The sequence below is a fragment of the Prenolepis imparis genome, unplaced genomic scaffold (assembly GCF_030444845.1).
Source record: "Prenolepis imparis isolate NDT839.2.m4 unplaced genomic scaffold, iyPreImpa1.0 SCAF_2, whole genome shotgun sequence".
Taxonomy (NCBI): domain Eukaryota; kingdom Metazoa; phylum Arthropoda; class Insecta; order Hymenoptera; family Formicidae; genus Prenolepis; species Prenolepis imparis.
This window is the reverse complement of record NW_028141160.1, coordinates 22793328-22812789: the sequence shown is the minus strand read 5'-3', so window position 1 is coordinate 22812789 and position 19462 is coordinate 22793328. Positions and strand designations below refer to the sequence as shown.

Sequence of the window (19462 nt, the reverse complement as noted above, 5' to 3'; positions counted from 1 at the left end):
TATTTTAATTTTCATAACATTATTTTAAAAATTAATTTGCAAATTAACACTTTAATCAGCTGATTTCTGTCAAAAAGTATTAATAAAGCAAAAATTTGCTAATTAAATTTTAAAATAATATGTTATAAAATATAAAATAATAATATGTTTTAAATAATATGTCATAATTCTTCTAACCCGATTAATACTTTTGACAGTTATCAGCTGATTTCTCGCAGATAAGGCATTATAATATATTATTTACAACATATTACTAATTTACATTTTATAACATTTTATTATTTTAAAATTTAATTACTTAATTAACGTTTTATTAATATTTTTTGACAAAAATTAGTTGGTTAATACATTAATTTGCTAATTAAATTTTAAAATAAAAATATGTTATAAAAAATTAATAATAATGTTATAAATAATATGTTATAATACTTTAAACTAATAATATTTTTTGACAGAGAGAAAAAAATCAGCTTACTGTCAAAAAATATTAATCGAGTTTAAAGTACTATAACATTCTCTCTATTTAAAACTCTCTATTTAAAGAATTATGACATATTATTTACAACATATTACTATTTTACATTTTATAACACATTATTATTTTAAAATTTAATTAACAAATTAACACCTTATTAATATTTTCTGTCAGTAATCAGCTGACTAAGGAATTTATTTGCTAATTAATATTTAAAATAATATGTTATAAAATGTTATAAAAATAATATGTTATATGTTATAAAAATTAAAATAATATGTTTAATGAAAGTACACAACTGCCAGTTACGGGACGCGCAACATGCCAAAGTCGGAGTTGCCCGGACCGCCGAGCCGAGCCGAGTCGAGCCGAGCCGAGCCGAGCCGACCCGAGCCGAGCTCCGAGCTCGCACGTACGCCGTACGCCGCGACCACCGCCATTACGTGTTTGCGACCTTGGCGTGCTGCGCGTCCCATAACTGGCACAAGCCTGTTCTGTTTGCTAGGTGCATTTTCGGTTATTCGCGATCAACGTTTGCACGCTCATCGCCGGTCCGCGACAGTACAAGTGTGAGTTTAGTGTTTTTGCGTGCTTAATTATCGTATAAAGCCGATTGCGTCGCGAAATCGTGTACCGACATCGTGATCGCGATCTCACGGGCGAGTCCATTACGCGGGCAACTTCATTACACGGGCGGATCGAATTACCGTTGCGCTTTCGACGCGAATTTCCCGAGTTTTTCGGCGTTGTCGATCCGATATCTACGTCGTTGAATTGTGATATATAAAACATAGTGAAATGTAGTGCCCCTTTTTCTTGGAATATCGGCGACTCCTAGTGCGCCGTGAAGTAGTCGCCGCATCATCGTCATTCGATGAGGTTAGGCCCACCTCCGACAAGTGGGCCTCGAAAAAAGCGGCGACGCGAAAACAGAGCATCAGTTTTATTCGCGCGCGAATAAGCTCTCGCGATCCTCGCGTTTTACCGAAACGCATCGAAATGTGATATCTAAAATCAAGGCGTCGCCGCGCGTCGCGAATGAGAAAAAAGTAACGCGAGTGCAAGTGTTTCGAAGCTTGTACGAGGAGGCCCGGGGAGGCATCGGGGAGGCATCGGGGAGGCATCGGGCAACGGCGGAGCAACGATAGGGTAAATATAATTTACAATTTATTTAACTTTTCATTTGTTATTTCTGAGATTATCTATTTATCTTCGCGATAATGATTCAATGATTCAAATTTTATATTGCTGTATAATAATGAATATAAAATATCCTAGATTTTATATTTTTAAATACTTAGAATATTTAACAATAAATATAATAATTTTTAATAATAAATATTTGTATATGTGTAAAATACAATTTCTACATTGTATTATATTTAAGAGATATGTAGATATAATATATTTGCAATGCGTAACTAAATTCTTTTACTATTAAATATTTTAATTAAAATATTTAATAGTAAAAATAAATAGTAAAATATTTTTTATAATTATTTCTATCTTTCTTTAAAAAATATTTCTTTGCAAATTATGTAGTTTTTTAATATCTTAAAGTAAATAACAAAAGTTAACTATGCGCATAATATAATCATTTATTGAAACATTAAAATTAATATTTAAATTTTCATTTTCAATTAATTATAATATTTAAAAAAATGATTTGAAATATTATAAATGATTTAAATATTTTAATAATTGTTTTATATAATATTTATACGTTTATATTTTACAGATTAACATTGTCTACAATTCCGCGCGTCAAGTTGGTGAGTGTTGAATTATTTAAAAAATTTTAAGGTAATGTATTTGTGAAAATTATATCAAATATTTTAATACACATATATATAAGATAAAAGTATTAGAAATAAATCTTTTTTCTCTGATAATTATAATATAATTTGCAATAATAGATGTATCGGTAAAATTCTTTTTATTCTTATTTTAATTCTTGCAAATTGTTTGATATCTAAATTTACCTTTTTTTTATTTTTATACTTATTACATATTAAAAGAATTAATGTCTCAAATTAATCGTAATATTATATATAAATATATATTATATATATCTCACAAATTCATTATCTTGAAATAAATTAACTAAGATAAATTATTGTATATGTTTAAAATATTGTATGTGTTTAAATTTTGAATGCGTATCATAATAGAGATTTTTTTAACGTGCATATGTTAAGTTCAAACGTTTTTTGCGAAAATTAAGGCCTGTGTAAATCGTAGAACATTTTCTGAGGGCTCATTTTGTAGGTCTTGGAGACCTTTAAAACGCGCCCTTATAAAATGTTCTACGACTTACACAGGCCTTAATTTTCGCAAAAAAACGTTTAAACTTTGTTCTAGTCTTTTTCTAAAAAAGATATGTTAATTCGATTCTCGCAAATATTATTGCCTCTTTTCCGCGATGCTGATAAATTGTCTTGATACGCGTTGTGCATTATATTCGTAGCATGGAGAGGCTGTTATCGCGATGGTTAGCACTTTGACAGTTGGTCCAAAATAAAATAAAATAAAATAATAATATATGTTTTAAATAATATGTTATTTAAAACTCGGTTAGTATTTTTGACAGTTATCAGCTGATAATTGTCAAAAATATTAATCAAGTTTAAAGTATTATAACATATTATTTAAAACATATTCATTTTATTTTGGATCGACTGTCAAACTGCTAACTGCTCACTCTCGCGATGACAGCCTTTCGATGCTACAAATATAAAACACAACGCGAATCGACAGATAGTCAATCAGCATTGCGGAAAAGAGGCAACAATACTTTGAGACTTTCGAGAATCGACTTAACGTGTCTTTTTTAGAAAGGGAAAAGGGACATTTTTAACAAATAAATTCTTCTTTCCGATTAATTTCGCAGACGTAAACTCGTTATTTTTAAACTACGAAACACCCTATAAAAACGTTACATAAATTTAATAAAGAATTACTACTATTTTTATTTGAAGAGGCGATATTGAGTTTTTATAAATGTTAAGCTACCTTTAACTGGTGTCACGATACTCTACAGCAGACTGCTGTGCCAGTTCAAATACATCTAGTCTCTCTTATCTGCACTCGTTCTCGAGTGGATGTCTACCTTCGTGCTTAGCTTTGCTGTATGCCATGTGATAATATGAGAAATGAAGATTAAATAGAGAGGAACGGTCTCTGTGTGCAACCGCTAATACACCGACTTCCCAGGGAAGAGTTAAATAAATGGCACACACAACTGACGGATAATATTAGTACATTTAAATATATAATAGACGCGGGGAAAGAGATTGAATCAATCTGAAATTACACGAGACGTCAAAATGTGTATAGAAAGACGACAGAAAATATTGAGAAATGAAAATACATATACATGGAGAAAATATTATAAAAATTACACTATAGTTTTTGTAATTATAAAAAACATATTAACACATATAAGAGAAATTACGATATATTTCAATAATATTCAATAAATATTACATACATATTATATTTTACAAAGGAGTATTGTAATTATTCTCAAATATTTTGATGCACAAATGTATAATTTACAATTTTTATAGTAATAAATATCTTAATGTTACATTCCAGCTTTATAATAAATGTTGTAAAAGGTATATATAATTTTTTTGTAATTTTCTATTGTAAAATTTTCTCCATGTATAGACGAGTGGAATTTAGAGAGTTACAAGTGTGAATATTAATATTGTAAGGGCTTTCTTGTTATATCGATTATATATTTCAATATTCATACACATGATTGACTTTCGTGAAGTACGAGTATAGAAATCGCAATTCCGATAAATTCCGACGTGAAAAATAAAAGTCCAAAAATAGAGAGAAAGATTGATACGTCATAAAGAATGTATATATATATATATATATATATATATATATATATATTTTTTTTTTTTTTTTTCATTTCAATTCTTTTTCTTTATATACGGAGAGGTTTAATGTCGCCCCGGATGACACCTGGAAGGATTATCCGTCCTTCGGATTTGAGAGCAAATTCGTGTCACGAGAAGCGCTTTTAGAAATACGAAATCCTCAAAATATTGATCGGAAAGCGTTCCGGACGCTCATTGTATACACGGCATCGGTTATAATTCGCATGCGCACGTTTAAAATACACGTCGAAGTAACTTTACGATGAATAAATCAATCTCTCGCGTAATACAACAGAGATGCAGGAGAGAGGACCACGCGTTTTCTCGGAGCGTCATCGATTGTCCCTCTCTCTCTCTCCCTTTGTTTCGTGTCCATTGATTTCTTTTCTCGTCGACGCAATATGTCGACGAGATATCAAGATGGAATATCGGAAAAATATGTCCCGCTTGATGCATTACGTTTCCGACTGTTATTCCGTTTCTGCTTCCGCGTGTCTCTGAGGCGAATTGTGTACATTTGCATGAGAAAAAAGGAACAAAAAGATGGAAAAAAAAGTAGGTCATCTCGCGGTGGCGAGAGAGAATAATGTTTGCAACCTGTGCGTCAGGTCTGATGTAGAGGGAAGTGTCTTAACAAAAGGTCTAACAATCTTTATCTCTTTCTCGCCTGCGTTTCTGTATCTCGTCATCGTCCGTAGAATTCTTTCTTTCTTGACAATGGCCGAGTGTCGGCGTGTGATGTCTTATCGCGGTATTAAGCGCGATAAAAGTTTTCATCTCTAGAGCAACCTGAGAGAGAATGCGGTGGGTTTTTAAACACTTTTATCCCCCGTCTTGACTTTATTCCGACATTAATTGCTTATATCAGAGGAAAACGTTACCTTCGGATATACGACCATATTTTACCGCTTTACTAATCGCCGAGCTTTATGCGTTTTCTCATTAATAATCGGGAATGCCAGAACAGATTATGGAACATTCTTCTTGTATATTAATTTTACTCAAATTAATCTTAGGAGAAATAAAGGTAGATTGTTCAGTATACACACCCAAGAACCCTCCTCTCAGTTTTTTTTTAAACTCGCGTATTTTCGAGACATTTTAGAGAGCGAAAGCTGTTGGAAAAAATATCGTTCTTCATAAACAAATATCTCTTACAGTTTTGAAAAAGTAAAGTTGATTAAACAATCTGTTTGAAATTTTTATGTCAGTGTTTGTGTGTTTATCTCGTAAGACAGTAAACTCCTTTATTTCTTAAACACGATACTATATCATTCGCGTAAACAAATTGAAAATTTCGAATAGCGTATATTTTAAAAACGACGACATTAACATCGCATCAATTTACGTATGCAAAAGATTAATGACTACTAATTGTCGCGATATAATTACCTCGCTCAAAACGTAAAACTTTAGCGTTTCGAAATTGTATTCGAAATAATAATTTAGCCTTAAATTGATAAAAAAAATTGAGAAACGCATTAAATACTGAACGCATCGTTTCGCTTTTTTTTCATAGGTTTCTGTTTTCTTAAAGTTATATATTGATTTTATTTCTATTTTCGCGGAAATTGTTGCATTCGACATATATATGTGTATTTTTACATTTTTTAAATAGCAGATGATCGACACGCACATACATAAAACTCTGTCGCACTTATACGTGCGTATATAAACAAAGCGGTTGGGCTGAGCTCGTTTCCGAGAATTCCCCTATTTTTTCGTACACAGCCTTCTCGTATTTTTCGGAGAAGTTTCTCGCTTATAATAGTATATTGTCTGAATCGTTGATCGGTTTAGATTTTTTGCGATTCTTACTCGTGCATTAATATCGCGCAACATTTATATATTCACTATACGTTTCGCATCGCGAAAAATTAATAGAAACTAACGTTCGCGAAAATAATTCCCGCTATATAACAATTATATTTGATTCACGTAGCGAATCCGGAATCTCGGAATCGATAAAAAGTTGAAAAGTTTAGTGATGTATCGCGCGCGGGACGATTCTTGTGGCGCGTAAAGATTTAATCGCGATTGAGTGTGAGAATTTTTTAAGTTATTGAGAATAAATATCGTCTGCGAGTAAATGTGTAGTATATCGGGAAAATGCCGAGAAAAATATCGGACGACTATCGTATTATGCGCAATACGGTGTATCGCGTCAATAGCGCGAACGTCCGGACAATTCTGTTTGAGTGAATTTCTACGTGATTCCGAGTATTGTTGAACTTTTTAATAAAATTATCGAGAGTAAATATCGCCCGTGAGGAAATTTGTAGTATCGGAAATGCCGGGAAAAGTATCGGACGACTGTCGTATTATGCGTAAATAATAGTATATTGCGCGAACGTGGTGGAAATGTGTGACGATTCTGTCAAATAAACTCCGCGCGACCGTAACTATTGTTAAGCAGATTAATCGAATTATCGAAAAATTCAGTTATTATAAGAATAAATATTTTCAGCGAAAAAGTATATAATTATAATGAAATATTTTATGTTAAGATTATAAAAAAATATGCGCAAGAAAACACTGTAATTATATGGCATTATTCTAATTTATATATATTTTTAAAAATATTTTCTTGACGCACTGTTTGATTCTATAAACATAAAGATTTTTATATATATATATATATATATATATATATATATATAAATAGACACAAAAAATATACAAATAGTCTTTTATGAAAATTGATTTTCGCAGATTTATAATTGACAGCAGAAGGGGTAAAGAGATAAATACATATAAATTATTAGAAATTGATTTACCATTGTTTTTCGCATTTAAAAATTGTTTAACAATAATTTTTTCATACAGAGACATTCTACATTCTCTTCTGTAGTAAATCACGTCAGAAATAAAAGTATCAATGATGTATTCTTCCATTATTGAAAACAATATTTTTATTATTCTGTGACGTATTTCTGATAGTTTGATAAAAATGTCAATTTTTTACATTATTAATCTTTTATATTTATTTATTTCTTTTCCCCGGTAATTTTAAAAATTTCTCTCAAACATATCGATGTTGGAAGAGACGCTAATATTTTATAAAAAAAAGATACTTTCTTTAATGTATGAAGTGCAGTACATATATCAATATTTTTTATCTATTATTATTTATATGGACATATAGGACGTCGAGATATATCGGCGACAGCCAATCTAAATTGTTACCGATGAGAAGTGTGGTTTAACGACACTCTCGCGTAGCCACAGTCCGCTTCGATTTTAATTCTCGTATACACACACACAGAATCGCGCCGGCCGGCTGACAGAGAGAAGAGAGAGAGAGAAGAGCCGCCGGAGAGATTGGACGTGCGCGCGCAACCGGTAAGATGAGCTACGCCGCAAGGCAGTCAGTCTGGCACTGAGCATGCCCGCTGTCCCCCCACTCTCTCCCCTCTCGCGACCTTCCCCCACTCTGCCGCTCTCTCCACACTTGCGCCGCGGCGCCGCGCGCCGAGCGCCGAGTCGGTCAATACTCCGAGCAACGCGGCGGTAAGAGCATCGACGGTCAGCCGTGCACACGCCGCTCGCGCTTCGCGTCGTCGAGAAACGTTTTTCTCCGTTTCGCGCGTCCTCTCTCTCTCTGTCTCCGTGTCGCGTGCGTAATCGTGTCTCACCGTTTCGTGCTTCGATTCGTCAAACGCATTTCGTCGGCGTCATTTCTGTGCATTCCGCCTGTCTGTTTCGGCGCCGGTAGTGCGTTAACGTTTCGGATCTCCGTGTGCACCGTGAACATAGCAGCGGACGCGAGCGACATAACCGATATATATCTACAGTCACGTTATACATATATGTGCACACGCGGCGACGAGAGTGCGTAACACGGTGCATATCTACGCACGCGTAGACGCGCGCACGCTTCTCTCCGCGAGGAGGAGCGCCGAGTAGCGTCGTCGTCGTCGTCGTCGTCTTCTTCGTCGTCTTGATCGGTTCGTTTGGTTTTATTCGCTCGTTGTTAGTAGTGTGCGGAGCACCTGCCTGTGAGAACGTGTGAGTACGATGTGAGAGAGCGCGAGAACAGCAGGACGATTCCTTCGAAATAGTGTCGGTGAAGGATCGCGAAGGACGACTCGCCCCGCGAATTCGAAAGGATTTTTTTCGTAAGTGAATTCGCGCCCGCGTTTTCGTGCAAGCGAGTGAGAAAAGAAGGAGCACATATCTCAAGTGGCAAGACAAGCTATGCGTCTCGGTGCGTGATGGACAGGAGGCGAGTTTTCTCAGCCAGCAGCAGCGGCTTCTTCTCGATCGGCAGACTCATGGATACGTGGATATTCTTCCTGTTCGTCGCCATTGCCGGTGAGTGCTTTTTTTCCGCACACTTTTTCTTCTCGCTTCGTATATCCGCTCACGTATGTCGTCGTCTTTTCTTTCAACGGGAATTAAACCCGCATGAAACCTTTCTCTCTCTCTCTCTCTCTCTCTCTCTCTCTCTCTCTCTCTCGCTCGCTCTCTCTCTCTCTCGCTCTCTCTCTCTCTCGCTCTCTCTCTCTCTCGCTCTCTCTCTCTCTCTCTTTCTCTTTCTCTTTCTCTTTCTCTTTCTTCCTTATTATATCTAATATTGTAACCGAAAATTTGTCATACTTGAAAATTCCTTGACGTATTTATGTATCTGGTCGAATAACGACAAAATATGACGTATGAGCGAGAAAGAGAGGGAAAAAATGAGGGAGAGAGGTTAAACACGTGTACGACTGCGTAAGTAATGGACTTTATTTTCGAGACACGCGTCTCTCTATGCAGGATTGTATAATGTTACATATAAGAAATTTGCGCCAAGTATGTTTACGTTTTTACATGCGTGGCACGGTTTTGTTTACGTTGTGATTTACATCGTAACAAAGGGATAAAGAGAAAGAGACAGATGTTTATTATAATCGCGAGTTATGTATGAAACTTTTTGATTCAAATATGTTGTCTACGTTTATGTGTAATAAATCACATTACATATAGGGTGGGGAGAGATAAAGAAAGATATTTATTATAATTTTTACAGATTATATAAAACTATTTTAAAAGACGTATTTTATGAATGAATATTGCTTAATCAATTTATTTCGATTAAATTGATACTATTATTGATATTAGAACCCGCATATAAATGAGTTTTTTTTTTAAACTTAATTATTAAAATTAATTATACATTTCTGTATTTTTCGAAGAATGAAATTATTGTAGATATATATTTTAACAGAAGATTTTTTTGATTCAAATGCTTTTATATCAACATTCATAGTATGACTACATCATAATTGTAAATAAAGTGAAATTAGCTAATCATAAAATATCATACATTAAAATATACAAAAGTAAAACTTTTGTTGGAATAAAATTATAAAATTTTGAGACATACATTACGTGATCTAAGAATTTTTTTCTCCAATTTAATATTTTTACAAAAAGATCTAACACTTGCATACGACTTTTTTATACTATATAATTTCTTAGAAACAATTCTTGTACAATATAATGATAATAACGAGAAATTTATATACTGATTACTTTCTCTTTCTCTCTTGAAACGTATCAAACTATTGATTTGCTACTATTACAATTTTAAACGACATTTTTCCATAATGAACGATATCATTAACACGTAATATTACAGTGGAAAAGATACTTCTTTTTTTTTCGCACGACGTTCAATCGTTGCCCTCGGGCGTTACTCGTCTCTGCGCGTTTAACCAACGTGCAGAATATCTATATTGTCATCACTTTTATCTGTAGTCCAAGTACTTCCGGCGTAATTCGAGCTCCAGTAATAATGGTGCAATTTTTTGGGAGGGGGAAAGGTGGAGGATATTACTCGAATAACGCAATAACGGACAATTATTGCTATCCATTACCACTTTATAAATGGAAATATTTATATGGAGATGCATATTTTTAATGAATGTGGGTGGGAATCGAATGCGGCAGGGTTTCAGCTCTGTCGACTCCACAATAACATATCTAATAATATATTTCTCCGTTATAGAGTATTTTTTTTTAAAACCCTTTGCATCCGCTGCAAATCCATTCGAGAATCTCATTAATAATTCGAAATGTCATAATGTCACGCGTATCAAGAATTACATCCCTCTTAAATTTCTTTTGGATTTTTGCGACGGGAGAGAAGGCGAATTTTCCACGCGAGGAAATATTGCCAACGAGGAATATCCGACGTACTCCTTAATTTATTATATATATATATATATATATCACACCGCTCACTTCCAATCCATTCGTCGAGCAAATAAAAGCAATTGGCTTCTCGCGCATAACTTTTTATCCTATATCGATGATTCAGACATCCTTCCGAGGAGCGTGTGTGCACAGAGGGTGCATACACTAGGTCCCAACACTAGGTCGTGTCCCCCCCCCCCCGTCGTGATTCGGCGATATGCACTTGCGTCTCGCTTTGTGTGGTGCGCATTACATATGCAGCACGTGCGGCACGCACGAGTGCGTATAGTGTTGCTAACGTCGTGAAACGCGCGTTTCATTCAAGAGAAAGCGACGGAAAGAGTGTCAAAGAGTAGAAGGGAGGAAAGAAGAATTCTTATCGATTCGTTATGTCGCGCGATCTTCGATCTTCGCGAATTTCCGCAAGTTTTTCGAGATCGCGAGCCATCTGTGATGATTAACACGTTTCTTAATAATCTGTTTTATATTTTGAACACGAATGTAAAAAAAAACCAGTGTTTGCGGATGCGAGTTATAGGTACTATTGAACGCGATAATAAAAATGATGGTAATTAATTACTAAGGAGATAGGGAAAATAAGTTGTGATATAACTTGCCGCAAAAAAAGTTGCATCGCGTTATCGAGGAAGCCAAGTAGTTGCACCGATAATCAAATAATGATTCCATAGAGATTGTTTTTAGTAATTACGCGCGGAGAACAAAGAGTTTCTTTTTCTCTCGTAATATTTCTTTCTTTCCTAATGAGATGATATTGCAATTTGTGGATATTAATGAGTTTTCATATCTCGCACGATGCACTCACTTTCCGACCAACTCAGAGTTGCTAATTATTGCGATACAATCAATTCTAAAAAATATATATATATATATAAAATTATATTTTTTTATATTTATATTTATGTATTTTTAATATTTATTATAAATATAATATTTATAATTATAATTATATCATGTTTTATATTAATTATATATATATATATATAAAGTAACGAATACATTGTATTCATGTATTAATGTCGTCGGTGTCTTATGCGCGGTTTAGCGAGAAAATTCTGCTTTTCGCTATAGGTTCAGCTCATGCATAACTTATGCAGCCGTCATCGCGAAAAGTAAGCGTGCAAATATTTCCGACATTATTCAAAATCGGATAACGCAATAAGGGAGACTTTGAAAAATTTTTGTGTCGCTTGATCTTGTGTGTATACTATACCATTTATGGGCAAATCTTTAAGTTGCTGTTATAGATTGTTATTGTGTTTTTTACATAAAAAAAATCTACGCAACCATTCTCGAATTTTTTTTATATAATAAATAAAAAGTTACAAAATTACGTAGTTTAGTTATGCTATCTCAAATGTAGGTATTTTTTATTTACTTTGTTGTTGGATATTTAAGAGTCTATACATTTTTATTCGCGATTTATCTCATTATTTAATGATTTAACAAGCAAACAATTCAAATTTTGTAACAATACCATGCAAACGTATCAAGTATCCATTTTGAATATTGCCGAGTCAATTTTAATTTATAATATTTTAAATATATATACTTCATGTTTGTTTTGGAAAAAATATATATTTTAGGAGCTCATAAATATTGAAAAGCTTTCAAAATTTATGAGCTTCTAAAATACACATTTTTTTCTAATTCATAAATTTTTTCCAGACGATACATTTTAGATTTATCGTATCTTGAACATAAAAGATTTTTGCGCCACGAGAGACGCGATGAGACGATGTTTTGCATAAAAAGATTGCACAAGCGGGATGCTCACATATATCCACAAACTCTTTTTTTAGATATTAAAAATTGATATACAATAATATATATAAAACATCATATGATATTTTTGTCATCTCTGGGTGACTGAAAATTTTGGAGTTAAACGATTCAATATTGAAAACACTTCTCTCTGTAGTTTGGTATTTCAAGTACTAATGTATTTATGTAATATATATATATATATATATATATATATATATATATATATATACCAGGTGTCCCATTTTAAAGGACCCACTCAAATATCTCATTGTCAGAAACACTGCGTTAAATCGAAAAATGTTTCCTACAAAAGTTGTAGGGTTTCGAGGGGGACATAACATAGTAATATTCATTTGACCTTGGGCGGCGTCTCCAAGGTTAGTGAAGGTTAATCTTAAGTAAAGGTGAGAATGAATTTTGAAGAAAATAAAAAAAGGCTTCAAATAAAAGTTGTTCAAATTAATTAGTAGAAAAAGATGTTATAATAAAAAATATGGGTTTCCATTAAAAAAATTTATTCTCACCTTCACTTGACCTTGGAGACGCCGCCCAAGGTCATATGAATATTACTATGTTATGTCCCCCTCGAAACCCTACAACTTTTGTAGGAAACATTTTTTGATTTAACGCAGTGTTTGTGAGATATTTGAGTGGGTCCTTTAAAATGGGACACCCGGTATATATATATTATCTCGTACTAGGGATGTGAAGAATATGGATAATCATGTAAAAGACATAACAAAGACATTAGGACGGAAAAAATTCCAAGCCATTTGTTGTTTCCGATTACATTGAAATTAATTAGGGCAATTTTCTTTCGTTAAACTCCTTGACTTGTCTTATTTTCGTCCTTTATGGGGATTTAACTTTGCCCATATTACAGTGTCTCTTAATCGCCGACATTTTAATGATTATTACATGTCGACAATATGTATTATAATATTTTACGCATACAGCGTAGCTATATATTTTTTCGATAATAAATATTGTATAAATATTTCTAATAGTTTTTTATCGATTTATTTCGTGATGGTCCTTAAAGAGATATTGTAGTTTCTTTGAATTATACATATACTCTGAAACGCTCATCATAATTACACTCTGAAATATAAAGCTTCTAAAGATCTGCGTGTAAGTAATGTAACTTGACATTAAGGAATACCGTAAACTGAGAAAATATTTGCAAAACAATTTTATTAACTTTTAACGTTGGAAGGTTTAAAGAGCAATACTTCGCGGCATTAAAAGGAGATTTTAAAACACTATATTTGATACAAAACTGAAGCACAGAAATCTTGTCTGTGATAATTAATATCCATAAACGACAGAAACAGATAATATTAATTTAAATATCTTCATTCGATTTTTTTTAAAGATAACAAAAATCTTTACATTATTTATTTTATTTAATACGTAAACAGTTTTAAAGATTTGCGAAAATAGATAAATAATAATTATCTATAAAGTTGTGTGGAGAGTTAATCGCGGCATTATACATTAAAGCCGGCATTCACGATTTAATGCACCAATGACGCGTGTACACACACTGATGCGGGGGGAAAAAAAAAATGATGGTGCTCTTCAGAGGGACGAGATCTCCCCCATAAAATAAAGTCTCGAATGGCAAGCGCCACAGTCCGGTTGTGGGGAATCGCGGCATGATGCCAGATGGCCTGGCATTCTCGGTGACGTGTAGAAGAGGAATCAGGGAAGCTCCCTTTGTCCATTTTCTTCTCTCCCCGTTCCCTCTTATTTCTCTTCTGTTCTGTTCATCGGACGATAGCCGAGACGATACGATGCCACCGATTTTCCGTCTCTGTCTTCTGACCATCAGCAAATCGCAATCTTATATCGTTCTCTCTCTCTTTCTTTGGACCATAATCGATGGACCTGCGTCTCTATCCTCTTCTACCTTCGTGCGTTATCTTCTTTTCGCGTCTGCCACCGTATTTGCTCTTGTATTTCAGAGGAAAAGGGGGAGAGAGAAAGAGATACGAGAGGCAGAAAATCATCCATTCTCAGCACTCTTTTCTGCAAGAAAAAGAAACCATCGCGCGTTTATATATTTTCTATATCACTCGAAACGGTAGTAACGCAATGTGTAGAAAGATATAACAATGCGGACTAGGTCCATTATCGACTGACAGGTGAAAATTCCTTTGAAAAGAAACTGGAAGGTTAATAAAAAATTGTGGAATTTTTTTTTGAAATCGAGATGTCACCTTTCAAAATAATTTTTCGCGAAATTTGTTTAAATTTTTTTTTGTCAGAATTCTGCGCGAACGTAGAGGACATTTGGGACGCAGTATAGTAAAAGCTTTTAGGATCGAATTTAGTTAATACGTTTACTTTCGGCCTTTAATTTTCGGTCAGTTTAAATAATTAATTCCTTTGTTCCCTGTGTAGTGTGCCTGCGGTTTTGTAGTCGGCTACCGTGTATTCTGTTTCATCGCAGACTTCTGTAAAATTAAGCTTGCTCTTTTTGAGTTTTATTAACAGCGTTGGATATGTTTGTGTCCATTTGTTTGCCGCAACTATGAAATCAGTAACTCGGAACATATTAGAACAAAGAGGAAACAAACATACTTTTATGTAGGTTTTTTAATTTAATTTAATTTTACTAATTTCGCTGATATATTTTTTATTAATCGTGCCACGCTTATACTGTATTGAAATCGATGATTCATCAGTCGAATTTTAAATATTTATTTTAAAAATTTTCAAAAATAAATATACGAATAAATAAAATAATAATTATTATTTTTTGCAACGCATTTTTTATAGAATATTTGCAAGTTGTGTTATTTTGGTTTCATTATGTGCTGATGGAGAAGAATAGAGCATATAAAAAAAAATTTAATAATCTTGTAATTTGATTAAAAATTCTCGATAAAGAGAGGAAGCGAAAATACTACAAAATTTCACTTTTCGAATTATTTTCGAGATATGTTAGCCGCACACAGAATAACTCTTTTTTTTTTTTTTTTTTAATGAAAAAATAACGTCAATTCATCGGGCTTTATTTCGAACAATCATCAATGAATTGCCAAGACCATTAAAATTTTAAACTCTCGGTTGTCGTGCTAAATTATTTTTTCCCATTTTTCGTGTAATATCTTCAACTTTTATTGTCGACTGCTTCTCGTATTCACAACTCCTGATCTCCCGAGGGAAATATGAAAAGTTATTGAAAACGTCTCGTTTCATTGAATTTCAACAGTATTCGTAATGCATGTAAAACCGTCACATTTAGAATTATTGTGATATTATTAAATGTGCTTGGATATAAAACTACAGTGATTTAGTACAAATTTACACGATAGCTCGATATTTATAGTAAATATATATGCGTGTTTCTATTGTTGCATGTAATCTTAATAAAAGTGGGGGAGGAAGGGGGGAATTAATATTTTCGTAGGAAAGAACTTGCTGTCTCTTTGTGTTTTTCGTAATAAAGCTTCTCTTTATAATACATTGATAATAAGGCATTATATAAATGTAAAATGTCAATGGTTATACATTTTTTGTATGATTACTAATTTTGTACGACTACGTCTTTAAATATTCTTTAATTAAATTTATCCAAATATTTCCCGTATAAAACAGCGTGAAAAAAAATGAAAGCAAACATCCACGTTTCTTCGTTGAGGAAGTTAAAGTTAATGGAAACTTTGCACTCTCCCGTAGCAAATGTTTGGAATGTTCTCCCATTTTTGCTAATCGAGAAACGATGTGTACACATGATAACTCGCTTATATACGAGGGAAGACTGGATGACGATGACAGTATCAGTAGATCGATCGAGTAGCAGTTTCCGTCACGTTGACAGTTTCGATGAGCGATCGCTTTCGACGATTATAAACGTTCCGTCATCGGGGGGGATCGCGTCCGTTCATTTTACAACGTACGCATTTTTTCTTTTTTTTTTCTTTTTAAACTCTAAGCGCGGATTAATTGAAACACGTTCGTAATATCTGGACTGACAAGCGCGATCATTCCCGGATGCCCCTTCGTTGCTCTCCTTTGTAGAATCCTTGCGAACGACAGCGAGAGTAATGCCTGTTCGTTTCGCATTCGTGCCTTTCGCAACCGCAAAGAGTTCGTTTCCCGTCGCAGTGGGAAGTAATTTAACACTTTGGGGGAGGAGCAGCCGACCCCCGACCTCCGACTCTGTCGTCCCACGTTGGCTTAATTTCTCCTAGACGCGATGCCGGTCGGCGCATAAGTAATTCACCTTACTTCAACTTACTTGAAAAGAGATATCCGAAAGAAATGCGAAATTGATACGAAAAAAAAATTATAGTTGTAAAAATAAACAGAGAGAGAATTTTCTCTTAGAATTTACCCTCTCTCTGTGAAAATTATGGTAATCGTGGGACAATATGGTATGAAAAAATTTTTAAAAATGTTTGATTAATTTTTAACCATACTTTTAGTAAAATTAATCAAACATATTTTATATTTTATTATGATAAATATTATTATTTTTTGTCGTGATAAATATTAATCAGAGAAATTCTCATAAAATTCTTTTCATACCAGATTGTCCCACGATTATCATGATTTTCAGAGTAAATTCTAAGAGAAAATTCTCTCTGTATAAGTATATCAGGAGTACATTTATATGAATTTTCATAATTTTCTCCTTTTCTGAATTTGTATATATTTTTTATTTTTATTTTTATATTTTTTTACCTTTCGATTTGCCTCACTTTTGAAAGAAAGACTGTAATGCGATGCGCAGTTCTCCCGAGGAATGCGCGAAAAGCGTTAACTCGCATACGTTAGTGCTCGTATATAGCGTAAACGCCTGCCGGAAAGAGACATATCTGTCCGGCGTAATTTTTCCGATACGTTTTATCGGCCGTCTCGTAACGAAGAAAAGTATCGCGCCAACCACGTTCTCTCTCTCTCTCTCTCCCCCCCGGAACTTTCCGCGGAGCCGATAATTTCGCGAAATTTACGAGGTAACGCGTATATTGGAATCGGGAAAGTTAAGCGGGGAATCGGATTTCGCGTTGCAATGCAACGCAATGGAGAGAAACGCGACGCGATATTTCGCGTCGCCGCCTCTCGCTTGGGAAAACCGTCATTCAAGTTCCTCCTCAGCACTGGGTGGGCGGATAAGCGGCGGCTGCGTATGGCACGTAATCGTCGATCGTAGTCGTATTTTATGTCGTTGCACGAGGGAGCGATAAACCCTGAGAGTTGTTTGCGTGAGACGCGACGACGATGACGCCGTCGTGTCTTAAACGCCGACAGGAAATATCTATCGCGCGCTCCCGATCGCTTTATCCCGCCGCTAATCATCTTTATTTTCTCGCGTTAAGTCTCACGAGATTCATTTCCCATTCATGCCGGTTCTCGTATATCTCACACACACTAATGTCTAACGAGTCAATTACACATATCTCGGCTATTTCCCGACGACCTCGCGGGCGTTCATTATTAAGTCAGTTTCTCGTGTCTCCTTTTTTGTCACGTTCACGTCGTTCGCATCGTAAATGTCCAAGATGAAACGTTTTTAATTTTTTCTCCGTAAAGTAGGAAATTACTCTGGTGGTCTCTGAGTGAATATTTTTAATGACAAAATTTAATAATTATTATAGAACTATTAAATGGAAAGTAATGAGTGTATCACATTATATCAATATAACGATGATGTTTCATAACTAATGCGTATATTATATTGAATTTCACGATTCTATATATATATATATATATATATATATATATATATATATATATATACCGGGTGTTCCATTTTAAAGGACCCACTCAAATATCTCAGAAACACTGCGTTAAATCAAAAAATGTTTCCTACAAAAGTTGTAGGGTTTTGAGGGGGACATAACATAGTAATATTCATATGACCTTGGGCGGCGTCTCCAAGGTCAAGTGAAGGTGAGAATAAATTTTTTAAATGGAAACCCATATTTTTTATTATAACATCTTTTTCTACTAATTAATTTGAACAACTTTTATCTGAAGCATTTTTTTATTTTCTTCAAAATTCATTCTCACCTTCACTTAAGGTTAACCTGCACTAACCTTGGAGACGCCGCCCAAGGTCAAATGAATATTACTATGTTATGTCCCCCTCGAAACCCTACAACTTTTGTAGGAAACATTTTTCGATTTAATGCAATGTTTCTGACAATGAGATATTTGAGTGGGTCCTTTAAAATGGGATACCTGGTATATATATATATATATCCTACAAAATTTCTATCAAAATATTTCTAAAAAATATTTTTCGTAAAAAAATTAATTTCTAAAAAATATAGGTAAGCATATAATATACATGTGCTCCATTTCTGATATTTTGTTCGATAAAATGCACGATAAAATTGATGATATGTTTAGCGAAAGAAATTATTAAGAACTTTGTGTTACATCGAGTGCCATAGTGAGTTTAACCAGAGCGAATCAATCAAGTAGATGAGCTCTCAAAAGAATACCGATCTCTGCACATTAATAACGCTTATTTGATGCATCTCGCTCAATTTATTTTCGATCGGTTATATCGGGAGATGACGTCTGTCAGGCCCACGTTCCTTTCATTATTATTCTATCGAATATACGGCTGATACGGATGATTCGCATATGTAAATAATGTTTAATATCGTAACAAACAGATCGATCAATAAATATACCTAACTCTCTGCATAAACATATACCTACGTAACGTAAATAGCATTTCTCTCTAGAACTGTCATATACATTCGATAGGCTAAATTAGACGAGGGAAGGATCTCTCGATTTTTTGTTTTGTATTAAAAGCTGCATTACGAATATTACCGTTTAAAACTTTAATATAAAAGTACAAAACACACGCTCGCGTATATAGCTTTTAATATCGTTCTGTAAATGAGATGAGGAAATTATATTTTTATACAAATCTTGTCGCTTACCGCAACATTGCATTGAAACGGAAATTATTCGGAACGTTCGATTTAAACACAATAACAAAATAGGTTTTTGAAATGAAAACCACAACAACAGGAAGAGAAAGAGAGAAGGAGGAGTTGAAACAGAATTCGATAACAAAATTAATCCGAGAAATATACCTATATTAAGGCATGTATGTAATGAGGATTTGTTGGATAATACAATACTTTATTTA

At 33.9% G+C, this 19462-nt stretch overlaps 1 protein-coding gene across 2 annotated transcripts in view; it reads left to right on the top strand.

The window, feature by feature from the left end:
- The first annotated feature begins 7849 nt into the window (after window positions 1-7849).
- Window positions 7850-19462, top strand: part of Dtn (transmembrane protein 132C dtn) — a 128288-nt gene continuing 116675 nt past the window's right edge. For both annotated transcript variants that reach the window (XM_083032185.1, XM_083032184.1), the window contains exon 1: window positions 7850-8685. In XM_083032185.1, coding sequence (XP_082888311.1) covers window positions 8586-8685 — 100 coding nt within the window. In that variant the 5' untranslated portion in view covers window positions 7850-8585. The remainder of the gene's footprint in view (window positions 8686-19462) is intronic.